The sequence below is a fragment of the Dipodomys merriami genome, unplaced genomic scaffold, assembly GCF_024711535.1.
Source record: "Dipodomys merriami isolate MVZ:Mamm:240054 unplaced genomic scaffold, mDipMer1.0.p SCAF_1, whole genome shotgun sequence".
NCBI lineage: Eukaryota > Metazoa > Chordata > Mammalia > Rodentia > Heteromyidae > Dipodomys > Dipodomys merriami.
Window position 1 is genome coordinate 39,690,316 of NW_027202270.1, and position 14,189 is coordinate 39,704,504.

General features: G+C 42.9%; 1 protein-coding gene across 3 annotated transcripts in view; it reads left to right on the plus strand.

The window, feature by feature from the left end:
• Window positions 1-10,375: 10,375 nt before the first annotated feature.
• Nfe2l2 (NFE2 like bZIP transcription factor 2) overlaps window positions 10,376-14,189 on the plus strand; it is a 34,015-nt gene continuing 30,201 nt past the window's right edge. Inside the window, exon 1 of one of the 3 annotated variants that reach the window (XM_070020337.1) lies at window positions 10,376-10,554. In XM_070020337.1, the coding sequence (XP_069876438.1) occupies window positions 10,510-10,554 (45 nt within the window). In that variant the 5' untranslated portion in view covers window positions 10,376-10,509. Of the gene's footprint in view, window positions 10,555-11,587; window positions 11,644-12,276; window positions 12,348-14,189 lie in introns of those variants that run through there. The other 2 variants (XM_070020353.1, XM_070020348.1) reach the window with 2 other exon arrangements.

The following is a 14,189-nucleotide window of genomic DNA, read 5'->3' on the forward strand; positions in this document are numbered from 1 at the left end:
GAGACTCCAGGTTCAAACCCTTCGATTCCCTCCCGCAACCAAATTGAGATAAAAGAAAGCTCACTGAGGATGTAGTTCAGTGGTAGAGCACTTGTTTAGCATGTGTGAAACCTGGGTTTAATCCCCAGCAACACAAAAAGGAGCAGCAAGTTTCTCGGATAATGGATAAAATGTGTCCATTATCTTAATTGTAGTAATGGCTTCATGAAGCTATGTTTGTGTACTTACCAAACTATATACCTTAAATATAAATATATATATGTCAATTATTGTATGTCAGTTTCACTTCAATAAAGCAGCTTTTTTTCTTAAAAAATATTTCCTAGTATATGTACAACCCTTTGTTAAGTCTTCAGCACACCCTTGAGAAAGGGAGGAAGACTGAGATAAAGGGGAGAAAATAGAAAATTGTGTTTATCTTGCATAAAGTGAAAAAAACTAGACTCCTCTGCCATCAGGTTGGATAGATCAACTGCCTGCTTCTTTTCTACTTCCTAGCTGTAGGTCATTGTGATGCTTTATTACTGGACTGTCAGGACCTTGAAGATAGAATCCATATTCAACTCCACTCTGTTTTCCCTCAAACTCCCAGCATGATGTCTCTCACTAAATACTCAATTGCTGATGTTTAAGTGAATAATAAGTTACCTAGTTTTCTTTTGTTGTTCAAAAAAAAGCCAGGCACTGGTTTTTAGGCCTATATTTTAGCTACTTAAGAGGCTGAGAACTGATTATAATAGTTTGAAGCCAGCTCAGGAAGACAAAGCTGAGAGATTCTTTTCTTCAATTAACCAACAAAAGGGCTGAACAAGCAGTACAGTTTAAATGGTAGAGTGCCAGCCTTGAGTGAAAAAGCCAAATGAGCATAAGTCAAGCCACAGTACTGACATTTAAAAAAACAAAAAACTTTGAAGTCAGTGACTTGCTTAGGTACTTAATGTTTTACCACATACAAAACAGTCTAACCCCTGAAAGCCTCTGTTACCTCAATTTTAAAGTGGAATAATAGTATATCTATGTCTTGTTTCTTGAAAAAAATAAATGAACTTAATCATGTAATGCTCATGATTCCCAGTAATCAATAAACATATGTTGTTTTTGTTTGGGGTTATTATTGCTATTCAGAAGCCTAATATGGTATAGAAAAATAATATGAAAATTACTGTTCTGGTACAAAGTAAATACATAATAAATGTTAACAAAAATAAATCGCAAGAGAATTAGCACATTTGCTTTATGTTTATGTACTCCAGAAATTGAAATGTTCCATCTTTAATCAGAAGAGAGAAAAATGTAATGACACTAATGTGAATCTTAAAAGAAGGAAGGGGTACCTCTGAACGGACACTAAACTTCATCTGCAAGTTAGACTTATTAAAAGCATTCAATTAGAAAAAATGAATTTAATTGGAATAACTGCAAAAGTTGCAATAGCTTATCGTATTGTTAGAATATTTTATATGTTGTTTTTGGGCCTTTTCATTAAAAGTGAAAAGTAAGAACGCTGCCATTATTGAAAGACTACAGCTGCAAATAATTCATTTACTTTCTCTTTTCCCTTCATTTCAAAATTTTTCAGTGTAGAAACCCTGTTTTCATATTTGTTTGCAAGTTTTCTCTCTAGTGAAAAAATAGTTTATCAGTCTGTCCACAGGGAATTAATTAAACAGAATGTGGAAAAATGTAATCTTCAGGGAGCTTTGCTGTGAATACTCTCAGTAAATAGACCACAAGTAAAGAGACTACAGAGAATTGCCCTGCACTTTGGAACCAACCATTTTCAGATATTTTTCTTGAGTTTTCAGCAAATCACTTAAAATTATTTTGTTATCTCATTTATAATATTGGTTTCAGTCACATCTCCTTGACGTGTAGGAAATATTTGCAAAATATATGCAATAACAATTACTATCATTAATAAATTAATTATTAATCCATCCAAAAATAGCATGATTTGGCAAAGGACATAGCTAGCAAGATCAATAGAAAGCCCACAGATTGGGAGATCTTCACTAGCCATACAACAGACAAGGGTCTCATCTCTAAAATATACTTGGAACTCAAAAAATTAAATCCCCCAACAACAAATCCTCAAAGAAACAACTACCCAATAAATAAGTAGGCTAAAGACTTACAGAGAAACTTCTCTGAAGAGGAAAGAAGGATGGCCAATAGACACATGAAGAAATGCTCAACCTCTCTAGCCATAAAAGAAATGCAAATCAAAACAACATTGAGATACCACCTCATCCCAGTTAGAATGGCTATAATCAAGAACTCTAATAACAACAGATGCTGGAGGGGATGTGGACAGAAGGGAACCTTACTGCATTGTTGGTGGGAGTGTAAACTTGTTCAGCCACTTTGGAAAGTAGTATGGAAGTTCCTCAAAAGACTCCACATAGAGCTGCACTATGACCCAGCAATCCCACTTTTGGGCATTTACCCAAATGATCACAAACAAGACCATACTAAAGCTACTAGTACAACTATGTTTATTGTAGCATTATTTACCATAGCTAAGATATGGAACCAACTCAGCTGTCCCTCAGTAGATGAATGGATCTAGAAAATGTGGTATATATACACAATGGAATTCTATGCCTCCATCAGAAACAATGACATTGCCCCATTTGTTAGGAAATGGAAAGACTTGGAAAAAATTATAATAAGTGAAGTAAGCCAGGCCCAAAGAAATATAGGTCCCATGGTTTCCCTTATTTGCAATAACTAGTATATGTCTGAGACAAGCAGAAAAAGTCAGGTAAGTTGATGTTAGGTGAAATGAACCCCAAGATAAGTACTCAAATGTTTTTTCTTTTATGCGATTGTTTCTAAGATATTTTTAAGATGATTTCTTTGTTGCTTTATATGTCTCTCCCCCATGGTATAACCCCTGCTTTCACTGTATTTGATGTTGGTATAATTTGTGGATGGGAAGGGCAAAAACAAACTGTTTAAATTGGGATACAGGTGGACCCATTGCAACAATGAGATGTACAAGTCGTTATGTTGAAAAATGAACTTTAGGGCTGGGAAGGGGGCTCAGTGGTAGAGTGCTTGCCTTGCATGCATGAGGCCCTGGGTTCGATTCCTCAGCACCACATAAGCAAAAAGAAAAAAGCCGGAAGTGGTGCTGTGGCTCAAATGGTAGAGTGCTAGCCTTGAGCTGAAGAGCTGAGGGACAGCGCCCAGGCCCAGAGTTCAGGCCCACGACTGGACCCCCCCCAAAAAAAAAAAAGAAAAGAAAAATGAACTTTACAACTTTGGTGGGGGGGGAGGGAGATGGGAAGGGATGGAAAGGGGAAACAAAGGAGGAGGCAACAAAGCTTGATAAGAAATGTACTCATTATCTTGCCCATGTAATTGTAACACCTCTGTACAGTATTTTCACAATAAAAAAATAGCATGCTAGTATGTAAATAAAATTTTTACTTAGCCTTTGTTTAAGTGTGGTTCAGTATAAGATATGCTTTCAAAAGTCCACCTCAATTTGTTATCTGGGAAGAACATAATGCCAAGAGTAAGGAAATGTTTATTGGTTTGGGTTCTGTCATTAGCTGGCTCTGTGATTAGGAGACTACTTAGGATGTAAAGGCAGAGGTTGAACTGGATCATGGAGGAAAATTACCTAATAAGTGCCAGTGCTTTTGTAATTCTGTGCCCACAGCAGATGTTATTAATCTAATAAAATGAGAAGTTGGGATTTAAAATACTCAACTTAGGGTTACAGTACTTACCTAACATGTATGAGACCCTGGGTTTGATCCTCAGTATAGGAAAAAAGAAAGTTGAGGAGCTGTTTGTGAATATTTCTAAGTCTTATAAGATAGTAGGCAGACAGGCAGCCCATTGTGTATAGATCAGAGCTGACAACCAAAGTGAAACTTGTTTGTCATCTCTGAGATAGAAGATGGCTACGGTTTTTTTCTTGTTTGTTTTCTTGTTTTTGTGCTGTACTTGGGCTTGAACTTAGATGCTGTCCCTTAGCTTTTTCACTCAAAGATGGTGGTTCTACCACTTGAGCTACAGATCTACTTCCAGCCTTTGGTAGTTAATTGGAGATAAGTCTTAAGGAATTTTTTTTGCCAGGCTGGCTTTGAATTGTGATCCTTAGAGTTTAACCTCCTAAGTAGCTAGGATTATAGGTGTGAACATTGGCACCAGTCAAATTTTTGTGGGTTTTTGTTGTTGTTGTTGTTGTTTGTTTTAGTGTATGGAGGGTTTGAACTCAGGTCATCTGGAATTTTAAACTTGAGCTTGTTAGGCTAAGTGGATACTTCTGAGCTATACTTCCAGCTCCATCTTTTGTTGGTTATTTTTAGGATAGGTTCCTGAGCCTGAGCGCATGGTCTACCTGTGTTAGACCTTCTGTTGTCACTGGAATCACAGACATGGCCAACTTTCCTCCATGGAAATGGAGTCTCTCAAACTTTTCTACTTGTCTGGCCAGGCACTGTGATCATCACAAACTTAGCCTACTATGACAGACACGTGCCACTGTGCCCAGCAATGGGTTGAGAAAGTCTAGAGAATCTTTCTGCCTGGAGTTGGATTTGAACCTTGGTCTTTCTGTTCTCAGTCTTTGAAGTAGTTAAGATTATTATAATAAGCCACTGGCACTCCTGCCTAATATTGCTCTTAATTCTAATATCAAAGGACAAAATGGGAAGAAAAAGAAAAAGAAAATATCTTAGTGTCACTTGCCTTTGTTACTTTCCAGCCTTTAAGAATGCTATATATTTTACTTGCAAAGACTGTTTTTGAGGATACTGTACTCTTTTATTCATTATGTTTGGCTTTTTGTCAAGAATGAAAAGTGTTTTTTCCCCTAATTTTAAAAATAATTTCTGTAAAGATTTGAATACAGATAAGTACAAAGATGGAAATTAAAATTATTTTATACTTTACTCCCATTATTATTATTATATTATTATTAATGTGTGTGTGTGCATATATGCATGTGCATATGTGTACTAGTACTGGGCTTAAATTCGGGAGCCTCAAGTTCTTGCTTAGGTTATTTCTAATCACAGCTGGCTCTCTAATGCTTGAACCACACAGGGCTGTTGCTAATTAGTTGGAGATAAGACTCTGGGATTTATCTGCCTTGCTGGTTTCAAACCTGGCTTTCTCAGATCTCAGCCTCTGCATAGCTAGCATTACAGGTATGAGCCACTGGCTCCCAGAATAGCCTCATTATCAATATCTGCAATTCAGCATTGCAGGCATAGAATTGTAGGCCTAAATGTTTTCCTGTATTTTCTTTTCCCCACATGGAAATATTACAGGTGGGCAGCTTTGTATATCACTCTAAAGCCGCAATGTTTAATCTCTATTCAAAATTCCATCTTTGTCTGGGAACTCCTATTCTACTGAATGACATTTTTCCAGGAAAGCAGTAAACGGAAAGAAAAAAGAATTATTAGGGTTTTTCTTCCCACTAGGGCACTAAGCCAGAGCCTAAGTCCATGATCCACTTTACCACAGCTCCTCAGACTCTTGCCACAACCATACTTAAATTCTTTAAGCTCTACTCAAGTCAGTACAGAACGGAAAGCTTGTGGTTAAAATTCCAATTTCAAAATAAAATAGATCTTCTGGCTTCAAATAAAAGGAAATGTTACACCTCACTGCTAAACACACACCTTTTTTTCCTCCTTATTGAAAAGTAATGTATGTTTATTAGGAAATACAAATAGGAAAAAAATGAGAAAAATAAAAGCATAAATCTCCAACTAATTAGATTAATACTGGTCAATATTTTGAGATGTAGCCACTCAGCCTTTTTTTCCCATATATACATATATTTATGTGGATATCAAAGATTATCATTTAAAAATTATTTTAAAGCCTCAGGGTTTTTTTTGGTGGTGATTTTTTATTTGTTTCCTTTCCTTTCCATTGCTATTCTTACAGAGCACTCTTTTTATTAGGAACAGGTAAAACTGCATGACTTAAAACTCCCTTTGTGTAGACATGCAGCTCTTTGTACTTTAAGTTTGCATAGTGAAGTGTGCAAACTAGGCAACCAAGGTTATGGGTGTGTTTTGAAATGAACACATCAATTATTTGGACACCGCTATGCTGGTGTTTAGCCACTGGGCAGGTTGTTCCTCAAGTTCAAATTTCCTCAGCAGATAGATATTCAACAAGCACCTTATATAACCAGTATAAATCAGGTCATATCAGGGTCAGAACCTCTATTTTAATTTATATCACTGTCTACTTAGATATCTGTATTCTCTAGTGTAACTTAATAAGGAGACTCTCTGACCGTTGTCTATGTAATGGTATAAAACAGATGAATGGTATGATGAGGTCATTTTACTTTGTATGTACAAAAAGTACACATTATGAGAAAGATAACTTCCTCATTCTCAGAGAAATCTTCTGAGGGTCTGAGACTCTATTTCATCACTAAACACTGTCCTTCTATGTGCTCCCAGTGATGCTAAGCAAACAAAAGCACCCAAGAGATGTGTCCCATCTGGTAGTCAATATATGCCATTTTGGATATCTGCTGCTGTGAAACAAACCATCCCCAAATTAGTGGCTGAAAACAATTTACTATGATCTCTCACAGTTCTCTGGTTTGACTTCTGGGCAGACTTCTGTTGTCTTGCTTGCAGTTGTAACTGCAGTCCAGGCAGGCTGGCAGGTTTCCAAGATGGTTTCTTCATTTACATGTCTAGTGCCTATGTTCATATATGCTCTCCACTCAGATTCATCCTGCATGGCTTCCTTTTCTACCAAGGTAGTCAGACTTCTACCATAATGGCTAACTCCCAAAGTTATAAAATTGAAAGCAATCAGGCCTTTTATAAAAGGCTTAGACTGAGATTGGAACAGTGGCACTAAACGGCTACTTCTGTAAATCGAAGCAAGTCCCAGTGCCAGCCTTGAACTACACAAACAGCTCTGGATTGGGTGGGTACCGTCTTTGGAAACTTGTTACTGAATAGTCCTAACAAAGTACAATTTCCAGTATATTTCCAAAAGACTATCTTCTGACTCCCATATGGAATATAATTGAGGGGTAGTAAGAAGGAGAAGCTCTGAACTAATGGCAAATTTGGAAGTAGTTGGCACATTACAGCAATAGAAAGGGAAACAATGGGTTAATGTTAACTATTATCATCCAAAGGCCCTCAGAAGCCTTCTTTTGATGATATTCTTTGAGATTTTGGATCAAGGAATCACGGTTTAGACTGATCTCAAGCATGCATGGAGGGCTGTCTTTTCAAAGATAGTAAAAAAAAAAAATTAGCCAACAAATTGAGGAGAAAATAAAATTGTAAGGGGGGAGGTAAGTATCTCAGCAGTACAGCACTTGTCTAACACATGTAAAATCCTAGGTTTGATACTAGCATGACCAAACCAACCCCCCCCCCATTTTTTTGTATGTGTCAAAGCCTAGCAGTAAATGGGAAAGAAAAAAAAAAGCCACTTCCTCCTCTGTTTTCCTGATGCTTCTCAACATACAGGAGCACAACTTGACTCCACAGCACCAGTCGCAAGTTTAGATGGCAATGTATGAGTCTGGGCTCTCACAGGAAGGACAACTGTTTTTCAGAGTCTACGGACTGAAAACCTTGACATGGGTGGTCTGAGACTGAGATTCCCTTTTCTTATGCTGAATCACCATTCAAAGAGATTTTCTTTTTTCTTTCTTTTTTTTTTTTTTGGGGGGGGGGTCCAGTAGTGGGGCCTGAACTCTGGGCCTGGGCACTGTCCCTCAGCTCTTCAGCTCAAGGCTAGCACTCTACCACTTGAGCACAGTGCCACTTCCGGCTTTTTTCTTTTTGCTTATGTGGTGCTGAGGAATCGAACCCAGGGCCTCAAGCATGCAAGGCAAGCGCTCTACCACTGAGCCACCTTCCCAGCCCGTGGTAATTTTTTCTTTAACATGTTCAGATTCTTATATTGCTCTTTTCCCTTTGTACTCTTTAGGTGCATGAAATAATACACTCCCAGCAAATTGCAGATTTATAAAGATAATGGTTATTTCACCCAATAGAAATTTTTGTCTTCTAACAAGATAATATCAAGCCACAGTAGAAAAAAAATATATCAAGTACTAAAAAAGGTACAAAAAAACAAAAACAAAAACAAAAACCTTCAGAGCAGTGTCAAAGTGATTTAGGTATCTTTTACCCCCTAGGGTTCATTGTGAATCTTCTCTGATGTTGTATTTTATTGTTGTTGTTGTTTGTGCCCATCCTGGGGCTTAAGTTCAAGGCTAGGCCCTGTCTCCACTTCTGGCTTTTAAAACAATAGTCTCACAGACTTGGATTTGGGGGTGGGGGGGTGGGAGGAAAGGGTCAGCAAAGGTAGACTTTGAACTTTTATCCTCAGATTTCAGCCTCCTGAATAGCTAGGATTACACAGGCATGAGCCACCAAGGCCTGGCTAATGTTGCAGTTTTAATAAGTGACCTAAATTGTTAACCCATACTTTTGAGTACTTCTTTAATGCAGAAAAAACATTTCATTATAATATTTCTGTCTCTTTTGTGTCAAGTTCTTCATAAATAAGTTCTCCCAAACTTGTTTTTAGGGTATAGATCATTTTGTAGGATTTAAAGATTTAATTCCAGTTGAAGAAGCTTGCTTCCATCGCAAGTAATTAATTTAGGCTCCACCTATCTCGGGAATATATGTACATAAAAATTTACAAGTAAATCCTGGGAGTGTCAAATTATGCAACTAAGTGAAAATAAGGCTCTCCTCCCTCTCCCTCCCACCACCTCCACTCTGTCTTCCATTACTTTTAAATAATATCAAGGAACTAGAAACTGCAAGTCAGGTTTGTGAGTTTAGGTTAGTAATGATAACTCTCCAAATCATTTCCTTTCCTCTTTAAAAACAAAAATTTGCAAAATTTGTTTTCATTTCCTAAAATTTGTGGTGGGCAATAGTTTTAAAAATGTTTTAAATGTAGTAAGTCATATAAAATATTCATTGTGGATTTAAAACAGACTCCCTTAAGGGGAGTGAGTTTGATTGAGTGCATCGTATGCAGATATGGACATGTCAAAATGAAACCCCCTTTATAACTGTTGATGCTATTAAAAATGTGGGAAAAATAAAATACACCTAAATACACATCCTTTTTTCTTTTCTTTCTTTTTTTTTTTTTTTTGCCGGTCGTGGGGCTTGAACTCTGGGCCTAGGTGCTGTCCCTCAGCTCTTCAGCTCAAAGCTAGCACTCTACCACTTGAGCCACAGCGCCACTTCCGGTTTTCTGGTGGTTAATTGAAGGTAGTCTCACGGACTTTCCTACCCGGGCTGGCTTTGAACCTCCATCCTCCCATCTCAGCCTTGGGGGTAGGTAGGATTACAGGCGTGAGCCACCAGCGCCCGGCCTAACACACATTCTTAAAACAACAAAAACCATGGTTTTACAAACTATCAACATTTCAGCAAGCATCCTTCAACGACCCTGCGAGTTCCCACACAATCAGCCCACGCGTGTTAGGTTCTTCTCTTGCGGGAAGGTCACCTCGGGTATGTGCTGGAGTCTTAGATCCTAAGCCCGTGGCAGAGGCAGGAGGACTGCAGGTGGACACAGCAGACCCTGTCTGGAAGGACTGGGGCCGGGTGGGGCTCACATGGCCACGCGTCCCTCGGTTTAAACTCTAGAACTGCCGGCAGTAGCCACCGTGGTGCGAGTCCCGAGAAGGAACTGGAAAAGGCGACAGCACCTCGTACTGCGCCCTGCTTTGGTGGGTGCAGAGCCCCCTCGCGTGTCCGTCCTCCCGGGGCCCTCGCCGGGCGGCACTGGCAGGGCCCACGGCCTCCTCTGTGCGTCCGTGGCGGGCGCGTGGGAGTGAGCGAGGGCGGCCGGGGTGCGGCGCGCAGGGGCTCCCAGCGCGACCCGCACCTCCAGCCGGGGCCCGAGGCCAGAGGCCAGCGGGCAGCTCGCGCCGGGCCGAGGCCCTGGGCTCCCCCCTCCGCCGGAGCTGGCGCCACTCGCGGCCGCGGCAGGGAGATAAAGCTTGGGGCGAGGCTCCGCAACTCCAAATCAAAGCTCATGGGGCTCAAGTCCGGGGCTCCCGGTGCGTTTGTTTAACTGTTTAAACTGTTCAAAGCGCCAGGGGCCGAGCGACCTTCGGCAAAGAACTGTTCCTCTCGGCGGCGAGAACGCTGTCCTTCGGCGCGGAGAGGACACGGCGAGCGCGGAGAGCCGGGGAAGGACGCCGCCTCCCTCGCCCCGCCCGCGGGGAGCCACGCCCGCCGCCCGGCCGCAACCCCGGACCTCAGCCCGTGCGTCAGCCGTGACGGGGTGGGGGTTTTCGGCCGCGCCCGCCGCCCAACTCAGGCCCCGCCCCCAGGGGCGGGGCGGGAGGGAGCGCGGGGCGGGGGGCGCCCAGCACCTTTGGCCGAGTTGCGGGACGCTGAGTGCCAGGGATCCCGGAGGAGGAGCCGCCGCCGTCCGCGCCGCGCCTCAGCCGCCAGCGCAGGGTCGCCGTCGGGGGAGCCGCCAGCACAGGGGCCTCGGCTCAGCATGATGGACCTGGAGCTGCCGCCGCCGGGACTGCAGTCCCAGCAGGTGCTGCCCTGGCCCCCGGGCGCTCGCGACGCTGATAGGGCGGGGGCCGGGGCGCGAGTGGGCCGCGCTGCCCGGACGGACGGCCCGAGCCGGGAGCGCATTGGCCAGGCCCTGCGGCCGCTGAGTGTGTGCGGGAGCCGGGCGGGGGGCGCAGCGAGGCCGGTGAAACGGGAAGAGGTGTAGGGGGGCGGCCGGCCGGTCCCGCTGTCACTTGCCTGCGACCCCCGAGGGCGGCTGGGTGGGGGCTGCGGAGGCCGCGGGCGTGGGGGGCTGCGGTAGCGCATCCAGTCGCCAGCCTGAACCCCGAAGCCGGGATGCCCAGCCCCAGAGTCCGCGCGTCCCCCCGGGCGATGGGGCAGGAGGGGGCGGACGCTAGCGGTCTGAGCCGGCGCGGCCCGGCCCTTTCCGGGGCCTTGTAGCTCCCCAGTCCCGGAGCCGGCCGGAATGTGCCTAGTCACGGGGCCGCTCTCGGGGGAGCTGAGGTCTTCTGCGGCCGGCCGAGACCTGCGCCCCCCGCGGCCGGGGCTCCCCGCGGGGCGGCGCGCTCACCCAGCCCCGCCGTCTGCGGGCGCCTCTCCTCCCCGTAACCCGTGCGTGCGGTCCGGCGCGGAAAGCGATGTTCTAGAAAACCCAGCTCACGGGGGGAGGGGGGGGGTAGGGGAGAAAGTCACAGAGACCCTCGGCGGGTTCAGAAGCCTCGACGTGCGGCCGGCCGGCCGGGCTCCACCGCTCCTAAGGGCCAGGCGATGGGTTGGTGTGGGTGACCCAAAGTTGTCCCCTTGTCACCGCGTTAGAAAGTGCGGACGCGGTCCGGGAACCCAGATGTGAGGACTCGGGTTTGTTTGGAGAGCGGCGCAGCTCCGTGGCCCACGCTTGTGCAGAGCCTCGGCCGCGGGTGACCGCGGCCGGTTGGCTGTCACAGCGGCCCTCAGTTGGCCCTTTCCTGCCTGGTAGCGTGCGAGCCTGTTCGTGCGGGGGCCGAGGGACAAGTTGGAGCTGCGGATCTGTTGCGCAATTGTTATTCCCACCCCCCACCCCCCGCGGCCTCGTCTTTGGATTTGGCATGACAGATGTGCAGTTCCAAAATGTGTAAGGCAGGATTTTCTGTTCTATACTGTCTGTCCAGGGTAAGAGGAGAGTAGAATGTCTATTGTTCTTTGGCTATTGCTAGGTTTTTGTGATTTCAACTGTTATTTCCCCCAAGGGTCCTGTATAGTTTTTTTGTTGGTTTGTTTCAGGATTTGCCCCCTCAGTTCCTTCCCTTGTTCCTCTCCTTTTGTAAGAGCCTGAGGGTAAGACACTTGTGGTTTAGAACACTTGATAGTGAGTTTTATACATTCTTGTAAAAGTGAAAAAGAAAAACTTGGTTCACACTTCGCAGGAACTTTTAAAGGAGTACTTTTTGCATTTTTAGGCGTACTAATTGGATTTTTAAGGTAAAATAAAGTTCAATTCGAGGAAAAATGCAACTTCATAGGACAGTACATTTGTTTATGCTCTTAAATGTCAGGTTTTAGGAAGATCTCAGATATGTGGTAAAAAGTTTTGTCCTTGTTTTATTTATTTTTTTTCTTTTCTTTTTGGGTCGATTGTGGCGCTGTCGCTCAGCTTTTCTGCTTAAGGCTAGCGCTTGACCACTGTGAGCCTCTGTGTCACTTCCAGCTTCATGGTTAATTGGTAATAAGAGACTCACTGACTTTCCTCCTCAGATGGGCTTTGAGCCGTGATCTTCAGATCTCAGCCTCCTAAGTAGCTAGGATTGCAGATGTGAGCCATTGAAGCCTAAAGCCATGGTAAGGTTTTAAGTTACTGACAGTGCTTTAAGTATACCTTTTTTCCTCCTCGAAGTTATTTATATTAAACATGGTCCCAGAAACAATTAAGATTTTATTCTCTTGATTCTCATTAGTATAAAGAAGAAAATTAGTACTTTTTGATTGTCTACTGTTCATTAGCAATCTATAGGAATGCTTATTTGGCTGAAGGATATATAGTGTAAATGAACTTTGGTTTTTAAGTTTTTCTGTTCATAGAACAGCATATCATATACAGAAATGCATAAAATATGTACTGATTTCTCTTACATGTGAATTTTTCCATTCATAAGGCATTTCCACCTTTGAAATCAGAAGGAAGGCTGGGAATGTGGCTTAGTGGTAGAGTGCTTGCCTAGCATGCATGAAGCCCTGGGTTTGATTCCTCAGTACCACATAACAACAACAAAAGCTAGAAGTGGCACTGTGGCTCAAGAGGTAGAGGGCTAGCCTTGAGCAAAAGAAGCTCAGAGACAGTGCACAGGTCCCGAGTTCAACCCCCCAGGACTAGCAAAAAAAAAAATGACATCAGTGTACATATCTGAAGAGTAGGAAAAGTTAAATGTAGAATCAGCTTCATGTCTATTAAAAATCAAGTTTGTAGTCCAGAAGGAATTGAATAGAGCTGAAAGTTTTAACCAAAAGTCAGAGAAACTCCAAAGTGGTGTGGTTCTAATATATAACTTTTCACTCTGAAGATGGTAAGAGGAGGGGGGAGGTATAGTGTGGGAATATAATAGAGGGGGATGAACTTGGGTCAAGTACACTGTACTCACCTATAGAATTATTAATATATGCTAATTTAAATTTTGTTAAGAAAAGAGAATGTTGTTAAGCAGCACAATAAGGAAACCCAAAGATTTTGTGTCTCCATTAGATAGAACTGTCTGTTACTTTCTGAGAGATGTCTTGGAGAGATTCAAGTACTTTGGAAGATAAAGGATGAAGCTGATTTTGGACTAATGAGATTATTTTTAAAAGTTAGACACAAAGAGAAAGGCTCATCTTCAGAATGAATATTAAGCAAAGAACAACTTGTTTTAGATGTGGAAAATCTCTTGAGGCATTGTGGGGGTTAAATGCACTATTCTTACCAGTCTTTCTGCCTTAAAAATAACTAGGACCATTTTGAAGCATCTTTCTTGTTAACCTGGGTCCTTAAAAACAAAGTTATCAAACAACCTTTCTTTCTTTAGGATTACTAGGAAGAGTTGAAAGCCAAATACATTGTTTTTTGGTAATATTTATTTATTTAGTTTGTTAGTTTGTTTGTTTCTTTTGGGTCTGGTCGTGGGGCCTGAACTCTGGGCCTGGGCGCTGGCTCTCAGCTCTTCAGCTCAAGGCTAGCACTCTACCACTTGAGCCACAGTGCCACTTTCGGCTTTTTTTTTTCTGCTTATGTGGTGCTGAGGAATTGAACCCAGGGCCTCATGCATGCAAGGCAAGCGCTCTACCACTGAGCCACCTTCCCAGCCTCGGTAATATTTATTTTTATTTGAGATTAATTATACTTAACAAAGCTGCATGAGAAAAGAAGCCCTTATGGACTACAGGCACTTTTTTTTCCTCTAGATTTGTCCTCTGACTTGACTGAAGACATTTATAGGGGATTTTGCATAAATACTTCATCTTTAATTTTTCCTGAACCCAGGTTAACTTTTCAGCAGACAAGAAGAATTTGGCACCAAGATAATAGATAAGTTATTGGGTATTTCTCTACATGCCAGGCAATATAATTTTCTCATGCATAATTTCACAGTAACCATACAGGAAATACTATTGTCTCAGGTTTCCAGGTTAGGAAGGAGGCACAAAAAGAGA